This window comes from Oratosquilla oratoria, chromosome 25 (genome assembly GCF_046742065.1).
Source record: "Oratosquilla oratoria isolate Oo_2021 chromosome 25, ASM4674206v1, whole genome shotgun sequence".
In the NCBI taxonomy this organism is placed as follows: Eukaryota; Metazoa; Arthropoda; class Malacostraca; order Stomatopoda; family Squillidae; genus Oratosquilla; species Oratosquilla oratoria.
In genome coordinates, this window is record NC_134801.1 from 11,584,701 (window position 1) to 11,612,226 (window position 27,526).

At 37.4% G+C, this 27,526-nt stretch overlaps 1 protein-coding gene across 3 annotated transcripts in view; it reads right to left on the reverse strand.

Moving 5' to 3' along the window:
* The window catches only part of LOC143038817 (dipeptidase 1-like), a 959,386-nt gene that overhangs the window by 103,965 nt on the left and 827,895 nt on the right, over nucleotides 1-27,526 (reverse strand). For all 3 annotated transcript variants that reach the window (XM_076208382.1, XM_076208381.1, XM_076208383.1), the window contains one exon: nucleotides 20,280-20,364. In XM_076208382.1, coding sequence (XP_076064497.1) covers nucleotides 20,280-20,364 — 85 coding nt within the window. The remainder of the gene's footprint in view (nucleotides 1-20,279; nucleotides 20,365-27,526) is intronic.

Below are 27,526 nucleotides of genomic sequence, written 5' to 3' on the forward strand. Positions count from 1 at the left end.
CTTTTCTCTCTCCGTTCCCTCCTTTCCCCTTATCTAATCTGAAGCATATGTATCTCAACTTGTACTTGAAAAAGCTGTAATAAGCGAAACGTCGTACAAATAAAGGCTCCGTCCTCAAAAAAAAAAAAAAAAGTACAAATAAAGGCTCCGTCCTCATATGGTATCTAACTCGTCAGTCTTGTCAGCAACTGCCACTTTCATGAAAAGGAGTTACCCATGTCTGAGAATGGATATAAATATGTATTTGTTGCCATTGATTATTTTTCAAGATTTTGTATTTTACAACCCATTCTAAACAAGAAAGCTATTGTTTCAGTAATCTATGACCAGATAATCTATAATTTCACTACACCTAAGATCTTAGATTCAGACAATGGAACTGAATTTAATAACAAAATCTTGGAAAAATTATGTAGTTTATTTAAGATAAAGAAAGTAAATATTCTAGTGAATCATCCACAAATTAATGGAGTTGTAGTGAGGTTAAATAAGAAAATTATTACATGTCCTAGAAATATGAAAAGTCCTCATAGTATAACTTGGGATACTTGGATTTCTTGTGCTAAATGCACTCTGATCAACCAAATTAATATAGCAACAGGTGAAACACCTCATTTTATTATTTTTGGGGAAGAAAAAACTCTTCCATATAAAATCTTGACTGCAGAGCAGAAACCTGTGTATGATATAGATGATTATATCTCAAGTAAGATAAATACTTTTCAAAGTATTCACCAAAGAGTTAGGGAACATATGCAGGAATATTCACAAGAGATGAAAAAGCAACAACACAAAATAGCACATAAACTAGAATTAAAAATAGGAGATTTAGTCATGGTCAAACTGCATTCATCCTATAATAAACTTTCACCAAGGTACTCAGGTCCATATAGGGTAATTGATTTTCCAGGTGGAAATAAATTTAGACTCTTCCATTTAGAAAATAGGAAAGAATTGATAGGCCATTTAGATGATATGAAGAAAGTTAGGTTGCAGTTCTTTGAAGATGACTATTGTGATACCCTATGTATCAATTTTAATGAACCAGAAGAGTATAGGGAATATTTTGGTAATATTCTATATGAATTGAATATTAAACTTGATGTATTTTACAGATAGTATCAATTTGACCAAATGTATATACTTGGGATGGGAGACCAAACTACTGAATTTTGGTGTCAAGCCGGGATATGAAGACCTTGGACCTGCTGTGGTCAGACTTGGAATCTTGCCAATACTTAAGGACAATTCACATAAGTATAGAAAAAGTATTTTGTGAAGCATTAAGAGTGTTTCTTTGAAAAAAAAAGAATTAAGTGTGTTAATAAAATTAATTGAAATGCAAGAAGAGACACTTTACAATACTTTTCTAGCTCACGCATATTGCTAACATCTTTGAAAAGATGATGAAACCATTCTCTATTGAAATCTAATGTTCTTAATCAAAGTAGTGAGTTTTGCAAATCTATTTTACATTTCATATTGCAAATTATTTTGGGATATGCTTTATTATTTTGACATGTATATTATTCACCATTATTCTGCTTGAATTATTATTATGCATTTCGAGGGTTGCTTATTTCTTTGATATGTATATGTTTGACATGCTTTACTGATACCATTTTACGAGTTTACGCAAGGGTAGATTAGCTTCTTATATATGATGATTTTCAAGTATATACTAGCGAGCCCTGTAAGAAGGTAGTAGATATAATTTGTCAGGACGACCAAGGGTAGCTGCCGAGCCCTGTAAGAGACCGGTAGATAGAGGTACACATTTAAGTAGATAGAGGGGTAGGTGAAAAGTTATGCAAATTCTATTACTTGGATGTTTTGAAACGATGGCCGAGAGGAAGTTGCAGAGTTGCATATTCTCACTTACCGCCTAAAGTTTGTAAACACAAGCTAGGGTATCGATAAAAATGATAATGTGACGAAATGTAAACATACAAGTCACGCTCAGCTTGCGACAGATTGCTTGCGTAAATAGTATTGCTTGAGACAGTATAACAGACTTTCTGATTGGAGAAAAGGGTGGAGGAGGAGAAGAATTACTGGTGAATGAAGGTAAAGTCACGCCCTTAAAGCGTGACACTTATTTGTAACGTTCAGAGTTATTGGATGGATTAATTGTGTCGTCGGAGCAGACTTGGCTTGGTGGGATGTACAAGGATCCCAGGGGCCCTTGGTGTAGATAGTAAAACCAAGTGTATCTACTAAGAAGAAGATTAAAAAAAAAAACTTTAATTCACCCCACCAAGAAACTTTAACTAGTGACGCTTTGAAAGAAACATACTTAAGAGAAGAACAAGGCATGGGGCCTACAGAAGAATGAAAATGACTAGGTGTTAGGGCTAACGGACCTAACAATACCCCATTAAGGCGTATCATCTATAACAGGGGTTCGTGCACTTGCAAACTTTCAAATTGGCTAGCGGGTTTGTTATCGCCATGTGGCTCAATTTTCCAACTTCCAATTAAAACATTCAGAAGGTTTCATCCAGAAAATTAAGGATATTAACATTTTAGGCTGTAGTTTATTAAGTCTTGACATTGCTTCTTTGTTTACAAACATTTGTGTTTATGATATTTTGTCCCCTCTAGAAACCAAACTACAAGCATTTCAAGACAAATTCCCCCTTCCGGTTTCCAAAATCATTGCTCTTGTACACACCTGTGTGTCAACTAATGTTTTTTCCTTTGAAATTTTGTTTTTTAGGCAAAGGTTTAGCTGCCTTTCTCCTGTTCTGGCTAATCTTTACGTGAAATACTTCGATAGTATTTTTCTTCCAACAATAAAACCCCCCAGGTATGATTTGATTTAGATATGTTGATGGTATTTTCACTCTTTGGGATGAGAGTTGTAGTCCTTTTGATATTTTCTAGATAAACTCAATCATTTAACAACTAATATCAAGTTCAAGGTAGAAAGGGAAAAATATGACAAAATCCCTATTTTAGACACCTCAATCATGAGGAATGGGAATAGGCTTGCCTTTACTGTATTCAGAAAAAAACATTCATTTAGGAGGTTACCTTCAATTCTTTAGTCATTACTCAGATCACATTAAAAGAAGTGTAGCTTCGGGACTTTTTCTCCGAGCCTTTAGGATTTGTAGCCTCAAATATTTAGAACATGAATAAATCTCCATTAGGTCCCAACTAACAAAATTAACTTACCCTCAGAAGTTCCTGGATAAAGCCCTCAGTCAAGCCAGAACTAGCTTTTTAATCTCCCTTCCAACTAAGCCAAAAGAGAGACAAAATCCCCTTTAATTCATAATTACCCTAATACCATTAATAATTTTTTTTTAATGAACACAAGAGATCTATCAAGTATGGTCAAGAAAGTTCAGCCGTGTTTCAACGCGTGAATAAATCTAATCACCGGGTGGACTGGAAAAAATTCGATATTATCTATAGATCTGGCTGTGGGCTCATAAAGAAAATGGTGGAATTCACTTTAATTGAATATTTTTCCACAATAAAAATTTCCAACGGTCAATGGACCCCATATATAATATCAGGACTATTCATCACCAAATTGATTGATAAGAAGTTTCCTCCCCCTCCCCTAACACGTCCTCATGTCATCCTCAGGTCACATAAGTGTTGAGGTAGTGACATTTATTCTTTTCCCAGTTCCCTTCCTTTGGTAAGAGGTTGCTATTTATGACAGCGTTCTCCTTCCATTTTGTACTACTGAAGAGGATTGCAGTTAGCAATCGAAATATATAGTTTTGCTTACTCAGCTCTTTCTTGGTATCATATGATGTAACAAGTTTATTTACCAATGTATCTATTGAAGGGGCATTAAAAACAGCTAAAAAGGTGGTCAAGGACATGAATGACGAAGACCTTCCTCTTGGTAAGGGGGATTATTTGAAGTTAATATCCTTATGTGTTAAATTTGGTTCCTTCATATTCAATAATGAAGAATATATTCAGTTCAGTTGTGTAGTTGTGTTCTAGCCTCGTTAGATATGGAGGTTCTAGAAAGGGACTATTTTATCACGATAATGGGCCAAGATACAACATGGTTGCAGTACGTGGATGATGTACTTACTATCAACCCCAGGGAGACAGATCTCAGGGATAAATTAAGCATGCTCAATGGGATAGAAACGAACATACAATTCACTAAGTAACAATAGGAGAATGATAAATTCGTCTTCCTAGACACGGTAATATGGAGAAAAAACATAAATAAAAACGACATTATCCACTACTACTCTGCTCACCACCCAAGAATAAAGAACGAGGTAGTAATAGGTTTATTTTTGGGAGCATACCGGGTGTGCAGTGAGGAATTTCTCCAAGGAGAAATTGAATACATTTTTTATATATTTAGGAAACTGTGTCGCCCATAAGGACTCTTACATAGACTAAAAGAAAAAGCTTTAAGAATAACAAAAAGAACTAGGGAAAGCCAAATATGTGAGAATAAAGGGGATAGCCGGTTTTTTTTTCGTACCCAATTCCAAACACGGAGATGAGACCGGACAGTTGCTCACCAAGGCAGAGTTAAGAATTGCATATGGCACAGGGACCACAATATATAACATCATTAAAAATGAAAAAAAAAAAAAAATGAGTACCATATGGGTACTGAGGACAGCCTGATTTATAGAATTCCTTGGAAAAGTTGTCCTGTCAGTTATTTTAGGGAAACTGGCGGGGGAATAAAAAAACGGCTATATGAACACAAGAATGATGTAAAAGCCCACCGGACATCAAATTCTCTAGTGGTTCATATTGACAATTTTGGCCACCTTCCTGACTGGGAAAATACAGAGGTATTCCACAAAGGGCTAAGAAAACAAGAAAGAAAAATAATCGAAGCAGCGTACATCACTTCAAATCCTTGCAATGGTCATAGAGAAGGATTTATTAAATTATCAATGTTGACTAGCGACTTTGTTCGAGGTGAAACGGAGCGAAGGAAGGACGGAGATAGGGGAGGAACGGGGCAAGGAAAGTGAAGTATATAAGCTGTAAATATTTTCTTAGTGTATACTCTGAGGAAATCCTTTAAGGACGAAACGTTAGATATAAAACTCCTTCATTTTTTTTTGGCGTTTACCTCACCACCCTTTCCACTCATATCTATCTATCTATCTATTTATCTATCTATCTATCTATCTATCTATCTATATATATATATATATATATATATATATATATATATAAATACAGACAGACATACATATACATTATATATATATATATATATATATATATATTGATAAGTATTTTAGACAAATTATTTGGATGATGGAAAACATAAACACAGGGGAAGGCTCGGAACCCTAAACACTCTAACGTTTCGTTCGCGTAGAACTTCTTCAGAGAGTGTATGTAGAACTGCAATTGAAGTTTATGTACTAAATCTAATTATCTTTTCGGACACTTGGGAAAGGTCGTTTTTCTGGCGTGTTTTAGAATTAAAATACTAGTTTCTTTAGCTAAATTGATAAACCCTCCTCGATGATTCGATGAATTATTAGTTGAAATATATGCCGATTCAACAATTCTTCTAGTGAATTTATCAAAACCTTTATGTAGCACTTCAGCTTCTCTCCAGTTTGGTAAATGATCGAATTTTTCCGCATGAACTACTAAAGAATTAGATGTCCTATGTGCTTTTATGTCGTTTTTATGTTCATAAATTCTTTTTTCTAATCCTCTTGACGATTTGCCAAAATATGCCATTGAGCAACTATTGCACGGGATTTTGTATACGACGCTGTTTTCGGAATTGGTTCTCTTTTCAGAAGTCTTTATTAAATCACCTATCCTCTTGTTAGTTATTTTAGCTATGTTCATACCTGATTTTGTTAAATATTTGTCTATTATTGGTGACGTTTCTGAGCCAGGTACTGATATAAAATTTGTATTATTTTTATCATTTCTCTCTTTCTTTCCGCGATTGTAAATATTTATTGCGTTAGAAGCAGTAAAGAGAGTAATAAAAGATATGAACAATACTGACCTACCCATAAGAAAACAAGATTATATAGAATTGATAGATTTATGCGTAAATTTCGGTGCGTTTACTTTTAATGGTGACGAATATGAACAACATAGAGGTCTCGCTATGGGTAGTCCTTTAAGTGCAGTGATGGCCTGTCTATATATGGAGTTATTAGAAAAAGAAAACTTTATCAGAATCAATGGTAGGGGATCACACTGGTTTAGATATGTAGACGACGTCCTCGCAATCATCCCCTAAAACACCAATGTAAATAATAAAGTGAGAATGCTTAACGCGGTCAACAGCGATATTCAGTTCACCGTAGAAGAGGAACAAAACGGACAATTGCCCTTCCTAGGTACGTTAATACGACGAGTGAAAAAAACTGTAACTTTCTCAGTATACAGAAAGGAAACAAACAAAGAGGATTTAGTACATTACTTCTCCGCACATGATGATAGGGCAAAGAGTGGTATAGTAATAGGATTTTTTCTCAGGGCACTACGAATCTGTAGTAATGAATACCTAGAAGGCGAATTTGATTACATTATGAAAACCTTTGACAAACTTGGATATCCAGAGGGAATATTGAAAAGAACAAAAAGAAAAGCAATAAATATTTATAATCGCGGAAAGAAAGAGAGAAATGATAAAAATAATACAAATTTTATATCAGTACCTGGCTCAGAAACGTCACCAATAATAGACAAATATTTAACAAAATCAGGTATGAACATAGCTAAAATAACTAACAAGAGGATAGGTGATTTAATAAAGACTTCTGAAAAGAGAACCAATTCCGAAAACAGTGTCGTATACAAAATCCCGTGCAATAGTTGCTCAATGGCATATTTTGGCGAATCGTCAAGAGGATTAGAAAAAAGAATTTATGAACATAAAAACGACATAAAAGCACATAGGACATCTAATTCTTTAGTAGTTCATGCGGAAAAATTCGATCATTTACCAAACTGGAGAGAAGCTGAAGTGCTACATAAAGTTTTTGATAAATTCACTAGAAGAATTGTTGAATCGGCATATATTTCAACTAATAATTCATCGAATCATCGAGGAGGGTTTATCAATTTAGCTAAAGAAACTAGTATTTTAATTCTAAAGCACGCCAGAAAAACGACCTTTCCCAAGTGTCCGAAAAGATAATTAGATTTAGTACATAAACTTCAATTGCAGTTCTACATACACTCTCTGAAGAAGTTCTACGCGAACGAAACGTTAGAGTGTTTAGGGTTCCGAGCCTTCCCCTGTGTTTATGTTTTCCATCATCCAAATATATATATATATATATATATATAAACAAACAGAGCAGAGCGCTTTCGTATATTACATCTTCAGCGTAAATTATAAAGAAAGTGTACAGCCAAATATAATAGAGTATGATAAAGCATAAGGAACTACACTAGGAGAGGTGGTGGACGAATTGTCCGGGCGGGTGTCAAACGTCTAGCATTCTTACATCTGGTAATTGTTGGCTATTTCCTTACAGATATGATTATCTAACTTATACAATCCTAAGTTGAAATTGAAGTTGTTATAATTTGTAAATTTAATCAGACAACTTTCAATTAAATTTTTTCCGATAATACTATTGTTGAAAGTAATCACTCTAGCGTTTTCCCAGTTGATAGGGTGATTAAAAGTGCTTAAATGTTTAAAAATGGCACTTGACTCATTCCCGTCTTTGACACATTTCTTGTGTTGTTTTATCCTAACAGAAAGATCTTTTGCCGTTTGGCCGATATTGAATTCAAAAATTTTTGTGCAAGGAATTTTGTAAAGACAACATTTTTGGCAATTTTTCAAATTATTAATTAGGTATTGTTTGATTGTGTTATTGTTTCTGAAGGCTACGTTGATATTAAAATTCTTTAGTAATTTGGAAACAATAGTTAAGTTTTCTTGGTAAGGTAAAACTACTAGGTTATTATGGTCCTTGGGTTTGTTAGGCTCACAGTTGTAATATGCAAAATTGTAACAAACATCTATGAAATGTTTAGGATATTTCAATCCAAAACTAATATCGTAAACGTTTCTTATTTCCTCATCAATGTACTCGGGACTGCAGACCCATAAAGCTCTGAGGAACATTGATGAGAAAACCAATCTTTTTATATTATCAGAATGGGAAGAAGAGTAATAAATGTATGAATTTACATTAGTTGGTTTTCTATATACACTAAAGTGGTTACCTTGCATCTATAAAACAAACGATCCCAGTGTTTTTATTGCATATACATACATACATCCATACATCCATTCATACATATTTATATGTACACACACACACGCACACACACACACACACACACACACACACACACACACACACACACACACACACACACACACACACACACACACACACACACACACACACACACACACACACACACACACACACACAGTATATATATATGTATATATGTATATATATGTACATATATATATGTATATATATATATACATATATATATGTATATATATACATATACATATAACTCTGCCATGGAGGTGCATCTGGAATCCCATGCCAGTCCCAAACCCGGATAAAAGAGGGGCGTTGTCTACGAACGGTAGCATTGAGAGATGTACACCAATCCTGGTCCGAATTGAAAACCAAAATCAACGACATTGCTGACAACACTCTAGGGAATTCACAAACTGGAGTGACGAAAAAAAAAAACAAAACAAAAAAAACATATGGTGGAACGAGGAAGTAAAGAATGTAATTAGAGACAAGAGCAAGACATAGAGGCAATGGATGAAACGCCGATCACAAGCAACGAGAAAAATCTATATGGCTGCGAGAAATAAAGCGGAGCAAATAAAAAGGATTGCCAAGCAAGAAGTATGGACACGACTTGCTGACGATCTAGGGAATACCTTCAGTAACGGCAAGAAATTTATATATTCATTGGTCAAGAGCTATAGAAAGAATACCAAACTGAATATATCAACAATCAAGGATCAACATGGAAAAATCCTGACAGAATCGCACAAGGTTAGAGAAAGATGGGGAGAAGATTTCTCTTAACTGCTAAATGTAAAGCAGGGTAAAGATGATGAAAATGAAGTAAATGGTGAAAACTACGATATGGAGCGCGGACAGGAGCAGGAAGAAGAACCAATATATTTCGAGAAGGTTGAGAGAGCAATGAAAAGGATGAAGAATAACAAATCGCCAGGTGTAGATAACCTTCCAGCTGAGCTCTTAAAAAAAGGAGGAGAGCAGTTGAGGGCACGGATTACTGATATCTTCAATCTTGCCTGGGAGAGTGGAGAAGTTCTCGATGCTGGGGGGAGGTTCATTATCTGCCCAATCCATAAAAAAGTGACCTGCACGGGGGAATATCCTTACTACCCCATGCTTGCAAGATCTATGAAAGGATTCTGGAGAGTAGACTGCGAGAGCTTTTTGGAACACCAACTGAGTGAGAGCCAGTCTGGCTTCCGACCAGGTAGAGGCACCATGAATCCAATATTTACATTATGCATGATTATTGAAAAGTCATGGGAATGGAACCAGCACCAATATCTGGCATCCCATGGTAAAAACTATGGAGAATGCTAGGAGATCCTGTTTATGGAGTCCCACCAAAACTCATAAGAGTGGTGAAGAGCCTATACAATCAGGATTATTGTGTAGTGCGGACAAAAGTAGGAGAGAGGGAATGGTTTGAGGTCAAGAGCGGCGTTAAGCAAGGAATCGTTCTATCTCCACTTCTATTTTTTTTTATTTATGAATGTGGTGATGAGATCAGCGCAAGACGAACATGAAAATAAATCTAGCCACAGTACACGCATATGCAGACGATATTGCTTTCATAGCCCGGTCACCAGACGATCTTCAACATACACTTGAGAGATGGGACACAGAACTACAAGCAAAGGATATGAAAATAAGTGCTAGTAAATCCAAGATCCTTGTCTTATCAAGGACATCAGTTGACATATTCATTGGACAGCAGCAGATGAAACCAGTTACCAACTTATATTATCTGGGTACCCAAATAAGTGAGAGAGGGCTTATGGAAAAGTAAATAGACCACCGAATACATAAGAATAGCACAAGCTTAAACATGCTATATTCAATACTGAGAGAGCCAAACATACCTCATAAAGTGAATGTACTGATATATGTGACCATTCTTCGACTAATACTCACTTACGGAGCTGAGGCTTGGACATTATCATCGAAGACCAAGTCAGAAGTGTAGGCGGCTGAGATGAAAGCCCTCAGACTAATTAAAGGTGTCAAGAGACTTGACTGGTTAAGAAATATCACAATTCAGAGCTCTCTCAAGATAGAGTCAACTCTCACCTACATCGAGAAGGCTTATCTACAATGGTACGGCCACACCACATTAAACGCATGGACCAGAAAAGATACCCAAGAAAGTACCTGGAATGGCAACCTGAAGGAAGAAGACGTAGGAGAAGACCCCGCATGCGCTGGATCCAGAACATCAAGGACACAATAGAGACGAGAGAAAGTGATGTGCAGACAGTAGGGATAACAACTCCATCAGAACAGAGGAAATTGGCGTCTTTTTTACAGCTGGACTACTGACAGGTGATACGCCTAACAGGAGTTTGATGAGGTGAGAATATATATATATATATATATATATATATATATATACACATATATATATATATATATGACGTAAGCGGAGTAGGAAACACAGGAGTCTTAGTCTTGAGTTTATTCCTGACTACTTTCGTAAGTATGTTTTTTTTTTAAGTCAGGAATAAACTCAAGACTAAGACTCCTGTGTTTCCTACTCCGATTACGTCAACTTGTAAGAATGCCTCAGTATATATATATATATGTATATATATATATATATATATATGTATATATATATATATGTAGCAAATTATATATCACTTTCCTGATTTCTGTAGAAACCCCTTTCCTTTGGTTCTTCTGCTTCACTCTTTAATCCCCCTTCATTTCGCACTACACACTTCTGTCACTCCCTCTCCTAGTTTATCTAACACCATTGTCTATTAGTAAACCTAATCCTAGCACAGTTCCAATTGCTTTCCCCTCGTCTCACTCGCACATACACACTGGGGACCCGCCGACCTGGCGTGCCGACAGCACTCCCACCTCTCACTTCTTGACCCCGCCATGGGGGTACTAACTACGCACCCTCGTCTGTACCACATTCACCTCCCCCCTTGATCTTGAGATAAATCTATTTTTCGTATTCTTCGTATCCTCAAATTCGTACTTCGTAGTCCTGCAGCCATCTTAGAGGATGTCTGTCGCGCTGTGGTCTTTGGGGTGCTGGTCCCTCGTTCACTACCACATCGTGACTCTCTTCCTCATTTTCTCCGCACCACACTACACCAGGGCCATGTTATGGTTTGTTCCACTATCCTCTCACTGAATCATCATGTCGCATCCGTTGTATGACGTCACATATCATCGTGAGCGTGCCCTCGTCAACCTTCTCTCCCCAATCCTTCTACCCTGACCGCCTCTTAATATAACTGAACGCTACACGAAACAAACCGGCGATTGGATAGTGACCCACCAACTTGCCAAACAGGGAGAAGACCTCTCGTCTAATCATTTAGTCCGTAATGTTCGGGATCTTGTTGCCTCTCCTGAACAGCAGGTTTCCGGTCCTCTCTCTCTCTAGTCGCAGTCCCAACACCGTTCCTCCTTTCATCGGATCCGGCTCCTTCGATACTAATTCGAACCGAGCTAAATGTTTCATTACGTCCGACTCCGATACCACAGTAATATCCATCAGTATGTCATCGAGGTATGAGTCCGTGCTCTTCTTTATCGTTTTAGTCGTCTCCAGTACTGTTTTCAGGATCCTCGTCATAATCCTCAGGGCTGAGCACAGCCCAAACCGTAGTCTGGTCAAACAATATATTTTACCTTTATATTTTATTAATTGGCATTTCTATGGCTTCTTCGCCACGCGAATTTGTGGGTAAACCGCCTACAGGTCTATAATTGTGGACGCCTCCCTCATTTGACGCCATCTGCCTAGGGTCTCGTTACATACGTCTACAAAATCATTGCCAGTGTGACACCTCACGAACGGGTTCAGTTCAGGAAATTCAACACTGGTCGTACTTTTTTCTTGGTTGACTGCACCACTGCCATCATGGGCAAGATTACACACTCAATCGGCACCCCCTAGGTGCTCAAAATTCCCTCATCAATCCACCGCTCTACTTTAAGGTCAAAGTCGTCCCTCACCTCCTCTCCGAGAGTCTGTTTGTAGCAGTCAACTTTGTTCTTCAAGAGAAGTGAGCATTTTTTCAGGTACCACTCTTCCTTCCACTTCTGGTCATCAAACTTCGCCCGGAAGTCTTCGTCATCAACCGTGGATGGCGCCGCCCTTTCGTCAGGGTCGAGTTTTGCGGTGACACTGCCCTCCTTGGCCTTCATTGTCATTCCTATGTCCATTTCCTGCCTCAGATGGGTCCTTCCTCTCCCTTCTGTACTCGAGCCGCGTATCGCTACAATCCTCACTTATCCGGAGATACTTCCCCAAGCTGAGCAATTGCGTCCATTCCCAACACCACGTCAATTCCCTCTATGACCGTTCTAATGACAAGCACTCTTAGTCGTATCGGAATGCCCTCCACCGTCATTTCAATTTCCTGGTCACCTTCGCACTTTGTCTCCCTTCCGTCGACTGTCATCAAGGCCATATATCCCTGTCTGAATTCTTGAACCACGTCGGTCGTTACAATCGTGGTTGAACAGCCGGAATCTATTAGTGCCCTCGCGCGTCTTCCTCTCAACCAGACATCCACAATTGGCACATGGCTGGACGGCGTCCTTACATTTCCCTGCGCCCGTTTTCCTGCTTGCAGTGTCGAGCCATGTGTCCCGGTTGGTTACATTCGTAACAAATGAGCTCCACCTCTCTACAGTTCCTCGCAAAGTGACCGAGTCGCCGACACACATAACAACGGACCTTAGATGGTCCCCAACATCCGCTGTGTTCAACCCTGGACTCTCCCGTTTTCCCTTCTCCATCGTCATCGGGTTGGCATCTCGACCCGAGGTCCGGTGGCAGCTGTTTTTTCGCTGTCCACCAAAGGCCCATCCTTCCTTGTCCTCGTGAGAAGCCTAGCGCGAGGTATCAACTCGTCCATAATCGCCGATTATTTATTTCCTGTAGTCCAGCAGATATGCGACCTGGAAAGCCATTCAGAAAGACCATCCTAACGAGTTTAGCCAAGCTTTCGCCCAGCCAATCTTCTAATTTCGTTGGCGAAAATATCAACCTATTCGCCAGCCGTGCGGATTCTTCGCACCCAATTAAACGATTCGGACTCTCGCCGAAAGCCTTTCGTAATATTTTTTTTTACCTTCCCCGCATCCACTTCATCACCAGTCGCCCTATCCGGTTAGATGACCACCGCGTCATTCTCTAGGTTAATGACAACATGCATGTAGCTTGCAACGTCCGTGACCCTGGTTAATTTAGCCACTAATCCCACCTTTTGGATCCACCCAGCGACGTCTCCATTGCCGTCAAATGGTCTTCAGGTTATATTTTTTATCTTGAATGACTCTGTAATGTTCAAAAACCTCACAATGTCTGTCAGCCTTACCAGAAAAATCGAGCGGGGTTCAAATAAAAAATATGGCGTCGATTCTGTTTATTTGCTTACAAAAACAAGATATTTCAAAGATGGTAAATAATTACCCTCTTTCCCTGGATCCAAATAAATGCACAAACATAATCATATCAAAAATATATAGCAGACCATTATAATGATAATGGTAGTATTAATCAAATCTAACCAATTCAAAACAAGTAAATATAGAAATGGCGGGAAGCAGACGACAGACCACCTAGCAAGGCGACTTGGCGATAGTCGTATCTTTAACATACTCCCCACCATAGGAGCATTCAATCTCCTATTAAACTAGACAATCACAATCAAATCATGTAACACTAAGAATGAGTCCTATGCATAGAGTCCTTGATGAGATATAAGGCTGACTCAATTCTCAAACTCAAGTCTTACAAATCAAGCAGAACACGGGGCTTAACTACCCGTCCACTCCGAGAGGTTTTCACCTGTTCAAGACTTTCAACATCCTCATCCCTTGCAACATCCTTCTCATCAGGCATAGAACACTCTAAGGGATTATCAATATCTTCATTAACGCTGTTCGTTTCAAAACAACTTTCCAGATCATGCAATTTCTGGACAGGCCTACAATAAATTTCCTTGGCAGTTTTGACATTGACGCACCTGACTATACCGTCCCTGCCAGGAAGTAACTCAATAATCACACCTGAAGGCTAACTCATTCTAGGTACATTATCTTCTCTTAACAATACAACAGAACCCTTCTTCAAGTTACAATTGGGTTTGGATCCCTTCACTGTGGGAGGCAAATTCCTCAAATAGTCATCACTCCACATTTTCCAGAATCTGTCGAGTTGCATTTCTCGAACATGTTCTCTTTCATTTAAGTCTTTATGGCTAACAACATCCAAATGCTCATCAGAAATATGAGGTTGAAATCCAGCTACTCGACCAATCAGAAAATGTGAGGGTGTGAAAGGGTTCTTTACATCATAATCATCACTTACATAAGTCAGAGGTCTTGAATTGATACAAGCCTCTACTTCAAACAAGGTTGTTTCAAGCTCACATTTAGTCAAGCATCTAGTGCCAAGACATTTCTTCAATGCAGATTTAACTGACCTCACAAGTCGTTTCCACCAGCCTCCCCAGCATGGGGATCTGGGAGCAATGAACTTCCACTCGGGCTCAAGACACTAAAGTATTGCAGAAGAGCTTTGGCAACACATTTAAAGGTCTTGGCATTATCTGAATACACCACTGATGGAAGTCCACACCTGGCAGAAAATCTGCGTAGTGCTAAAAGACAATCAGGCACTGAAAGTGAGTCTGTTAACTCTAAATGAACAGATATTGTAACAGCACAAGTGAACGACAAAAAATACAATTTCTGAGATAGTTGATCAACTGCAAACAAGGGACCCGCATAATCCAATCCAGTTATTGCAAAGTGGAAGGTAGATTTAACCCTCAATTCTGGCAAAGGAGGGGCTGACTGACTACATGGTCTAGAATCAAATCTCTTGCAAGCAACACATTCTGTACAAACTCTTTTGGCCACTTGTCTCAATCAAACAATGCAGTAAGAGTTTCTAATAGTGGACATGAGGGTGTGAACACCAGCATGTTTCAAAAGGTTATGCTGAAACTGTACTATAAGTGTGGCCACATGACAATTAAGAATTATAATGGGGTGCTTGCTGTCATAACTTAAGTCAGAATACTGAAGTCTACCTTTGACTCTCAGTAATCCATTAGAATCTAGAAAGGGGTAATATTTTATCAAAGAAGAATTTCTAGGAAGGGGTTTCCCTTGAGACAAAGCATTTCTTTCATTCTCATAACTTTCTTTCTGAACACAGATCAAAATATTGTCCTTTGCTTTGATCAACTCCTCATAAGTGAGAGGGCCAGAATATTTTGTGCCATCAGGTTTGCAATCAATAATGAACCTCTTAACCCAAGCAACAATATTCATAACTTTGCTAAATTCACTATATCTATTAAAGTCAAATACAGATGTGGCTTTCTCATTAACAGTCAAGGCCGTTCCCTCTCCCTTACTCTCTTTACAGATGTGAGCCAAAATGCGTGTCTCATCATCAATATTAGCTCCAGCATGGAAACATGAGGAACTAGATAACCAATTGGGATCCCCAAGCCACATGTTATTTGAAATTAGTTGATCAGCCAAAAGACCTCGGGTCATCAAATCAGCGGGGTTGTCTGTACCAGGGCAATGGAACCAATTGCTTGGAGATGTTAATGTCTGAATTTCAGTTACTCTGTTAGCAACAAACATCTTCCACCTATTAGGATTACCTTTTATCCAAGACAGAGCAACCTTAGAATCTGTCCAGCAAACTAATCTTACACAATCATTCAAACGTAGGGCAGATTTTACAAAATGACTGAGACGAGCACTCAACAAGGCTCCAAGAAGTTCCAGCCTGGGTAACGTAACCCGTTTGATGGGAGCAACCTTTGTCCTAGCCATAACAAATGATACATGAAACTCCTTATCTGATTTAGGTATACGTAGATATACACAGCTACCATAACCCTTTTCAGATGCATCACTGAAAGCATGTACCTCTAATCCTACTAATGAACTTAAAGATGAATCTGGGTAATAACATCTATGGATTTCAAATGTCTTAATACTTTGAATACCATCAATCCACAGCTGACATTTCAGCTGCAAGTCATGTGATAGGATTTCATCCCATCCAAGTCCTAGACGCCAAATTTCCTGAAACAGTATTTTAGCATACATGGTGAAAGGACTTATTAAACCAAGTGGGTCAAACAGTCGAGCAATCAAACTCAATAAGTTCCTCTTAGTGAAATTCAAATCAAAGTTACAATCCAAATTAAGTCCCTTGAATGAAAACACATCCTTAGAGGCTTTCCAATGCATTCCCAATAACTTTGTAGTCTCACCAACTTAAAAAAACTGGTTAAGTTGATGAGTTAAACTCTTACTGTTAGAATTCCACTTGGACAAAGTCATACCAGCATCTGATAATATACTCTGAGCTTCATGAAACATTGTATTGGGTTCTTCAACAGTATCTGCTCCTGAGAGCCAATCATCCACATACAAGTTTTCCTGAAGCTCTTGCACTGTCACTGAAACAGGATATGAATTCAAATGATGTCTAAGAGTGGCATTCAGTAAAAATGGACTACTGATGTTACCAAAGGGCACCCTTACAAACCTCATTACACGTATGGATTGTCCGCATTGCCACAAAAACCTATGAACATCCTGATCTGAGCGCTGAACTCTGATCTGCAAAAAGGCTTTGGTTATGTCAGCAGTCAAGCCAATTTTCCATCTTCGGAATTTTAGTAATATTTCAACTAGATCTGGGATTAGTGAAGGCCCAGATTCAAAACAGTTATTCAAAGAAACACCATTAGATCCCACTGCTGAAGCATCAAACACAGGCCTAATTTTTTAGGAAACACATTCCTTAATTACAGGTCTATGAGGCATATAGTAAATGGGATAGGGACCTTCCATTTAAGATTGAGGAACTTCTTCTATGATATTACTGTCCTCATAACTCTTGAGAACTTTATCATATTCAATTCTTAAACTAGGATTCCTGTCAAACTTAGAGTTAAGCGTAGCTAACCTCTTCCTTGCTCCAGTCTCATTTTCAAGCAGACTCAACTTAAAAACTTCACTTTTCCAAGGAAGAGCACCCTCATACCTGCCATCAACAAACTTAACTGAATCCTCAAATTTATCTAACACTGGGTCTTTGGGAGGCTTATCCCTCCCAGCACAAATTCCAATACTTTCAAGGCTCCAAAATTCATGGAGCTCAGATTCATTAACAGGTTTAGCAGTACTCATACACAACATCTGGTGAGATACATTCTTTTCCTGGGTTTTCATACAAGAACCAGACAATATCCAACCAAACACAGACTCAAAGGCCACTAAATCATCACATCTTATAAGGTTCTCTGGGGAAACAAAACGCCAGTAATTATCCACACCAATCAGTATATCCAAAGTGAGGTCACGATCACGTCCATAGTCATCAGCTAACTGTAGATGTGAAAGGGACTGCAAAACATCAGAGGGAATCCTTTGACGGCTTAAGGGTGGGCAAATGGTCTCAACTTCGACCGCTAATATTGAGTGAGGATTACCCTGAGTGTCAATCACTTTCACATCATATACATTCCGTTCTTTTCTATTTTGTGATTTCTTATTCCCAAAGGTTGAGTATGAAGTGTACTTAGATGTAACCCACTTAGGTTTGATTCTTCTAACAATATCATGGCTCACATAAGTAGTGTCTGCCCCTAAATCAAACATGACAATAGCATCAATAGATTTCCCATTATTAGTTAGAGTCTTGATCTTAGCAGTTTGCAAGACAGTGGACCTTTTAACTCTCTGGTCATGAGAGATGCCAACATGCTCAACAGTACCACTACCAGTATTGACTGCATTATTAACTTGTTCACTGGGGGTGTGGGCGACACCCTGTCTACTTGGTGAATTATTAGTGACACAAATTGTTTTGCCTGTTCTGCAAAACAACACATTGTGATAACCGGAGCACTGCGCACACTTCACTTTTCCTCTACAGTCCTTGGACATATGTCCCTTGACGAGGCACTTAAAACAAAGTCCTAGGGATTTCACTTTCTCTTCACGTCTAAGGATATCCAATCTCAATATCTGATTGCACTTTTCGGACTTGTGTCTTTTGTGACAAAATACACACTGTTGTGGCCCTTCTTCACCTGAAGCCGAACTAACTTTTCTTCTTTCGACATCTTGTGGTGCGTTACTCTTCTCCATGGACAAATCCTTAAAAATTTCCGATCGTTCACGATGCTGGATCTCGGTTTGCAGAAACTTCATTAACCAGTCCAAATCGCCTTCACGTCCAGCACTTTCCCTCGACCACTCCAGACGGATGTCCTGTGGTAGGCGAGCTACGATGATAGGAGTCAACACCATGCCATACTGGTTACCGCTGAACCCAAGGGCTTCCAAACTTCTTATATGCCGCAACAGTTGGTCTCGTAACTTCCATAGGGAGTCACACTGATTAGCTCCTTTAGCTCTAGACGTCAAAGAAGCGTTCATTAAGCCCGACACATGGGCGAATACGATTCTTTCAGTGCTGCCAAATCTCTCTTTGAGTAGATCACATGCTATCTTATAATTTGCAGCGGTAAGCGCCAAACCTTGAATGACAGAAAGTGCCTCTCCTCGAAGGAGGGACTGCAGGTATGAGAACTTGCTTATAACAGGTAAGTCACTCTGGTCAACCAGAGCTTCGAAGCGGTCCCAGAAGGGTTGCCACTCTATAGCTTCGCCAGCATATTTAGGGAGCTCTAAATTAGATAACCTAACCTCTGATCTATCCTTAGAAGAAACGGAGATAGAATCACTTACAACAGTGACAGTCATATCCTTCAGGCGCTTGGCAGCCTTTGCTCTAATTTTCCTGGCAGATCTTTGAAACTTGTCAGTTTCATCCATATCTGACTCTACTTTGTCAGAGTTCAATTCCAACTCCACTGCCGTCTGGTACTTCTCAAGATCTGCATGCCTCTTGTCAAATGTGCAAATGGTAGCTTCTAATACCTCGAGGCTGGTAGCGTCATCATTCAATAAATCTTCTAATTCGTTGATGCTTCGCGTCACCCAACCTTTGGCTGACGCTCTCTTTTTCTTAGCTTCAGACATCGTGTCAAGCCTTAAACGGGTTAACCTTATTCTTAAAGGACTTAGATAGGGTTTCCCGGGTCTGGGCACCAAATGTAATGTTCAAAAACCTCACAATGTCTGCCAGCCTTACCAGAAAAATCAAGCGGGGTTCAAATAAAAAATATGGCGTCGATTCTGTTTATTTGCTTAGAAAACAAGATATTTCAAAGATGGTAAATAATTACCTTCTTTCCCTGGACCCAAATAAATGCACAAACATAATCATATCAAAAATATATAGCAGACCATTATAATGATAATGGTGGCATTAATCAAATCTAACCAATTCGAACAAGTAAATATAGAAATGGCGGGAAGCAGACGACAGACCACCTAGCAAGGCGACTTGGCGATAGTCGTATCTTTAACAGGCTCCTTTGTGCTCGTTGTCTCGGTCATCATTCCGTTCCTTCTGTTGCTTCTGCTTTACTCTTTAATCTTCCTTCGTTTCACACCAGACACTTCTTTCACTCCCTATCCTAGCTTATCTAACACTATTGCCTATCAGTAAACTTAATCCTAGCACAATTCCACTTACTTCCTCCTTATTTCACTCACACAAACACACTGGGGGCCCTGACGCCCTGACGCCCTGAATGTCCTGGATTCAGCATATAATGCATTCAATTATGTATTAAAACTAAATTCTGCTCTGCTTTGAAATTCCTTTTATGTAAATAATCCTTGGATAAAAGTAAGCCCTGAATGGCTCTAACTATTTCTACTTTTTTATCGGTGGTAAATCATATCTTCATTATATGCTTAAAATGCATAATGATAGATTTATCTTAATTGTTTAGTTTCCATATTATTCAACTTCATATTTCATATAGAGTATTGATGTTATAAGATGCACATATCTGACTATATACACGCACATAGTAATCAACATCATTAAACCAAAAGTAAAGTCAAGTGTTCCTTTTATACTACGTCCTACCAGGTACTCACCAATAACGTCCTGTACAGATGCGTCTTTGGAACAAGTGAGGAAGTGATTGTAGAAGCTGACCATCACTATGCCTCCGTTTTCTGCCTGCAAGAAAAACTTGATTTATGCAGTGGGATATTTTTAAGAGCACATAACGTAAGAACTGGATCAATAGAGAGATCAATTAGAATTTTTTTTTAACAACAATAGATTACTGGTGATAACACGATGTCATGCTTCATCCTGTTCAATTGTTTAAACCAGTGCACCTTTAACTTCAAAGTCAAGACGAAGAAATTTCAGGCCAATTGAGTGCCTGCTATGAATGATGTTAATATCTATTAAAAAATTAAAATATCCAAGTAAATATGAAAACGCAATTGCTAGTACGATTCCTGCCTGAGTGAATAAGACACACATTACAAGTGTACAGCATATGCATAAAGATACACAACAAATAAATATTCAACACGAATGCGTGAGCAAGTGTGTATGTGTGGTTGTATTTATGCATTTACTGATCGTATCTTACGGGAAGGGAAGCTACGCTCGTGGTGTCCCGTCTTTCTATCTCGCAGTGTCTAGTTTGCTCTTAAATTCTTGTATAGATTTTGCAGACACCATTGTTTCATTCAGTTTGCTCCAGACACCCTCCACTTTGTGTGGCAAACTTTTTTTTTTTTAGGTCTCTTCTATAACTGTCTTTTTTAAGTTTCTTTTTTCTCTGATCCCAATTTAGTAAGCATTCTCTTTCAATGATTCAACAGATAGTGAACAAGTCACCTCTTTCTCTTCTTTGTTCCAGAGTCGGTAATTTAAGTTTTGACAATTATCATTGGAGCCAATACTGATCCCTGTGGAACTTTACTAATCATCTCCTTCCAAGTTGAATTCTTTTCTCTGACCATTACCCTCATTTTCCTTCCACCCAAGAAATCCTCCATCTAGTTTAGTGGTTTACCTTGTATCCCTCCTATGGTTTCTATTTTTCTTAATAATTTTTTATGTGGTACTTTGTCAAAAGCTTTTTGTAAGTCTAGGAAATCACAATCAGCCCATCCGTCCCTTTCTTGTATTATATCTATTAGTCTTGAGTAGAAACAAATAGAATTTGTGGTTCATGATCTTTCTTGCCTAAATCCAAATCGTCTCGGGTTTAGTATATTGTTTTTTTTTTTCAGATGTTTTGTCCATCTGTTCTTAAGAATTTGTTTTCACAAATTCTGGCTACAGTGCTTGTAAGGGAAACCGGTCTATAATTTGTTGGTTTTTCCTTGTTTCTTTCTTTATATATTGGTGCAATATTGTCATTTTCCCAGTTCTTTGCTATTTTTCCTTCTTTGAGTAAAGAACTTATATTATATATTTTTTCCGTTAGTTATTCTTTACATTTTTTTAGTATCCAATTTGCAATTCCGTCTGAACCGTGTGACTTACTGACATCAAGGTCCGTTAAATGACTTGAAGTGATTGTTCATGAATTCAGCCATTTATATATCTACAGAATAGCTTAGGCTGGTCCTTATATTTTTCTATTACGTCTATTTCATAGTTTCTTTTTTCTTCTCTGCGCACTTTTACATATTCATTCCTTTTATATACATTTGCCATTTTCCATTTTTTATATTTTTTCCAAGCTTTATCTTTTCTATCTTTCGCCTCACTGCACCTTCTATTAAACCAGCACTTGATATACACCTTTTCCTGTTTTTGTCTTGTACATATTTATCCACTCTTTCATTATAAATATCCATAAAAATCGTCCATTTTTCTTCCACTTCTGTCACTTCATTGTAGAATTTTTTCCAACTCGTATAAAAAAAAAAAAATCTTAAGTTCCCAAAATTCGTTTTATCATACACCAGTCTTCCGTTTCTGTATTTCTCATTTCTTTCTCTGTATATATATATTTCCTCCTTTAGTTCAAACTATTAATTTGTGACCACTCTTCCCAATTGGTGTCTTGTATTAAATTTTATCAACAATTTCAGGTTTTGATGTAAATATTAAATCTAGTCTCGACGGTTCTTCATTATTTCTATATCTGGTATTTTATTGTTCATTGATCTTCTCCATCTTTCACTGTCATATCTTCCCAACAGATTTCTTTGCAGTTAAGGTCTCCCATGATTACCAGGTTTCTTCCATCCTTGAGCATCTCATTCAATGAATGCCTTGTATCTTCTAATATTTTAGAATACACGCTCTATATCCAAAAGCCCATTTTGGGAGTACATAAATCACCATAAGCTTTCTATTTTTCATCTCACTATCTTCAACTTTCATCATAATAATATCCACACTGTTTTTACCATCTATAACCTTCGTCACATTTAAGTTTTTCTTAGCCAAAAACATGACTACTTCATCCTGTTTCTCGTCTCAATTTCTAATCCAGTAGTGGTAGTGGACCCTCGTGGGGGGTGGGAGTGGGTCAATCCTCTCCCTTCATCCCGATGTTGTACATTTTATCTAGTGAAAACTGACTTAAAGTGTTTCCTCATGACTTCAGCCATTTCTTTATCTTCTGTGTATTCCATATTTCCTTGACGTAGTTTAACCATTTCCTGTTTGTTTTTTAGTTTACCGTTCACATATCCATAGAATAGTTTTGGCTGATCCTTACATTTTTCTATTATGTCTTTTTCATAGTTTCTTTTTTCTTCTCTGCGCACTTTTACATATTCGTTCCTTTAATTAAAATATATTTGCCACTGTCTATTTTCCTTTTGTCTTTCTCCATCTTTTCCAAGCTTTATCTCTTCTATCTTTCGCTTCAGTGCAACTTTTGTTAAACCAACACTTAATATACACCTTTTCCTGTTTTTGCTTTGGGACATAACCCACCCCTTCTTTATATATATTTTCATCAGAATCATCCATTTTTCTTTCACTTGTGTTTCTTCTTTGTAGAATTTTCCCCAGCTCGCTCAAAGAAAAAATTCCCTAAGTTTCTCAAAGTCCGCTTTACTATACACCAGTCTTCCTTTTCTATGTTTCTAATTTCTCTATATATATTTCTCCTTGAGTTCTTACTCAAGAAATATGTGGTCACTCTTCACAATTGGTGTCGTGTATTATTTTGCCCGCAATTTCATGTTCTGGCGTAAATAGAAAATCTAACCTCAACGTTTCTTCATTATTTCTAAATCTAGTTTTTTTCTTTTATCCAGTGTGTCATTTTATGTTCTATGGTCATGTCGAATAATAGATTTTCCCATTGATCCTCTCCACCTTTGACTCTCATCTCTTTCCAACATATTCTTTTTATAGATTTTCATCAGAATCATCTTTTTCTTCCACTTGTGTCTTTCATCATAGAGTTTTCCCAGCTCGCTTTAAGAAATTTTCCTTAAGTTTCTCAAAGTGCGTTTTACTATACATTAGTCTTCCCTTTCTGTATTTCTAATTTCTCTCTATACATATTTCTTCCTTTAGTTCTAACTCAAGTAGTATGTGCTCACTCTTCGCAGTTGGTGTCTTGTATTAAATTTTGTCCATAGTTTCAGGTTCTGACATAAATGATAAAGCTAGTCGCAATGGTTCTTCATTACTTTTAAATCTAGTGTTTTTACACATTGTATCATTGTATGTTCAATAGTCATGTCGAGTAATTACAGTAAACTATGCCTCCATAATATTTCTTGCTCTTCATCTTGTACTACTTTTAGATCTTTTCTTGCCAATTTTTTCTCTTCTTTACCTCTCATGGACCAATTCAGGTTATGATTTTCCTTTTAGACTATATACTACTATACACGTTCTTTTTTCGTCCGCTATGTCTTCGGCCTTCTCCTGTATGTGTTGATCAACAATTTCTTTTGTCAAATCCTAATGTAATGTAAGTATTTCATCACATATAACTTCCAACAGTCGCTCTGGGACTTGATCTACTGACTGAGCTAATGGAGCTTCAAAAGTCTCTAACTTGGACTTGATCAACCCTCCCTCCGAAGAATCTAAGTAGACTGTTAACTGCAGTCATTACTTAATTTTCACACGAAGAAACCACCAAGCTGTGAACTAGAGTTCCTTAGGCTGCCGAATAGGACGAAAATTCTCAACAGTGGAAGGAAAGCAAAAGGCTTGGGTTATATTGAGTGGGAGGGAGAGCACTTGTGTTTGCCCAAAATAATCTCTGTGCAGTGTTGAAAATGTCTATTGTGAGAAAATGCAAGGGAATCAAGGCGGATCAGGAGAAAATGGTGACGAGTTTGATTTGAATGTCGACATAAATGCAGAGCCCTCTGGAGGCACTATACCGAAAAACCAAATGTAAACAAAGGCCTTGAAACTCCAAGAGGGATTGGTAGATTGTACGGCGATGACCTATTTTCTGGCTTTGGTAAGTAGGAAAAATAAAATTTGAATCGAATCATAGACATGGGAGATGAATTTTAATAGAAACTCGTGGGAGAAAGAATTCATGGAATTAAGGAAAGAGATTGTAATATATAGATAAAAGGAAAAACATGGTTTGGTTAGGTACTTGAGAGAAAAAGCAGAAAAAAGTACATACGATGACCAAGTAGAAAAAGAAATAGAGGTAGATAGAATGGGACAATATTCTAAAGAAAGAAATCAATCCAGACATAATGGGGATTGTGGAGACGAAGTTAAGGGGTCCACTATCATCAAATGTTGTTGAATATGGGCTATATAATTATTGGATTATAAACAGAAATAAGAAACAGGGCGGAGGAATCATGTTTTTGGCCAATATAAACTTAAATGTGACGAAGTTTACAGAGGGTAAAAACAGTATGGAAATAATCATGATAAAAGTTGAAGACAGCAACATAAGAAGTAAAAAGTTTGTGGTGATTTATGTGCCCCCAAAAAACGAGCTTTTGGAAAGAGGCCGAGCATTCAAAAATGTTAGATGATACAAGGCATTCATTAAACGAGATGCTAAAGCATGAAGGTAACTTGGAATTGATGGGTGATTTTAACTGCAAAGAAATCTGTTGGGAAAAGGTGACAGTGAAAGGTGGAGAGGATCTATTGTGAAATGTTTTACTTGACATGACCTTAGAACGTGCAAGGACACAATGGGCAAAAGAAAATATATAATACAGAAGTAATTAAGAATCGTCGAGACTAGATTTGATATTTACAACACAACCTAAAATTGTGGAAAAATTGCAATACAAGACACCGTTTGGAAAGAGTCATCACATACTAACAGAGGTTGTACTAAAGGAGGAAATATAGAGAGATATGAGAAATACATAAAAGGAAGACTGATGTATAATAAAACGGACTTTAGGAAACTTAAGAAATTATTTTAAAATGTAAATTGCGAGAACCTTTTCAAAGAAGAGACAGAAGGGGTAGAGAAATGGATGATTTTGATGGAAATTTATAATGAAAGAGTGAAACAGGAAAAAGTGTACATTAAGTGCTGGTTCAACAGAAGATGCAGTAAAAATGAATGTGTAAAAGTGTGCCGAGAGGAAAAAAGAAGCTATGAAAAAGACACCATAGAAAAATGTAAAGATCAACCTAACTATTCCATAGATATGTGAATGGTAAACTTAAAAATAAGCAGGAAATGGGGAGACTACACCACGGAAGTATAGAATTTACAGAAGATATAGAGGTCATGAACAACCACTTCAAATCGGTTTTCACTAGAGAAGAAGTACAGCATTGGGACAAAGGAATTGGAGTACGATCACCCCTGCCATGAGGTCAATATCAATAACACAAAAATAGATAATGGATAAACTAGCAAACCTTGATGTTGAAATCACACGGCCCAGACAAAATTGCAAGTTGGATACTAAAAGAATGTAAAGAAAAACTAATGGACAAAATAGATAACAATAATTTGCTTATCCAAATAGGGAAAAATACCAAATGAATGCATAAATGCCAATATTCTACCAATATATAAAGGAAGAAACAAAGAAGAACCAACAAATTACAGACCGTTTTCCCTTACAATAAAACAATATAATAAACCCGAAACAATTTGGAGTCAGACAGGGAAGATAATGTGCCACAAACTTAATTTATTTCTACTCAAGATCAATAGATATAATACAAGAAAGAGATGGATTGTGCTTTCCTAGATTTAGAAAAAGTCTTCGACAAAGTACCACTCAAAAAATTATTTAAAAAACTGGAAAACATAAGAGGGATACAAGGTAAATTACAAAGGATTACAAAGGCGGAGCATACCGACAGGAGACCTTTTGGTCCATATCTAGGTCGGATGCGAAAAAATCATAATAATAATAAATGAATAAATAAAAATATAATAATGTAAATAGAAAATAAAATACATGAATAGATATGAAATAATAATAAATTGACATATAACTAATAATAAATGAGAATCAAACAGACACATGATAACAAAACCAAAACAAATAATATAAAATAAATGATAATCATTACAGCATCTTGCTTAGGTGTTTATCTAAATGATTCTTAAAGCTTTGCAAGTGAACGACATTGCACTGCCTCTGCAGGAAGTTTATTCCATTCATTAACTACACGGTTGGTGAAGTTGTTTCTACTCACTTCCAAATTGAATCTATTTCCGGACAGTTTGAGACCATTGTTTCTTGTTTGATTCTCATTTAGTGTGAAAATTTTGTCACTTTTGATGTTGTCAATTCCCTTTAGAATTTTAAGACCTATCAAGTCATCTCTGAGTCTACGCTTTTGTAGGGAAAACAGATTCATATGTTTTAGTCGATTTTCGTATTATTTACTTTTGATATTTGGAATCAATTTTGTGGCTCGCCATTGTACTTTTTCCAGTCTGTCAGTGTCTTTAATGAGATTCGGTGACCATACGGAAACAGCATATTCCAAATGTGGACGAACTAACGATTTATATAGTTTGCCAATGAGGGATGGACATTTGAAATCAAAAGATCGCGCAATCAGTCCTAGAATATTATTTGCTTTCTCAGAGGCTGAAATACACTGTTTGGATGATTTGAGATCGTTACTGATAATTACGCCGAGATCTTTTTTCACTATTCACTTTTGTTAACGAATTTCCAAATAACTTGTAATCGTACTTACTGTTATTTTTACCTATGTGCATTACCTTGCATTTACTTGTGTTAAATTTCATTAGCCACTTTTCAGACCATTGCTCTAATTTATCTAAATCTTCTTGAATATCTAATTGGTTTCAGTGATCATTTGCCATTCCGCACAGTTTTGTATCATCAGCAAATTTGGAAACAGTAGAGTTTAGTCCATGGTCTATATCATTTATATATACTATGAATAGAAGTGGCCC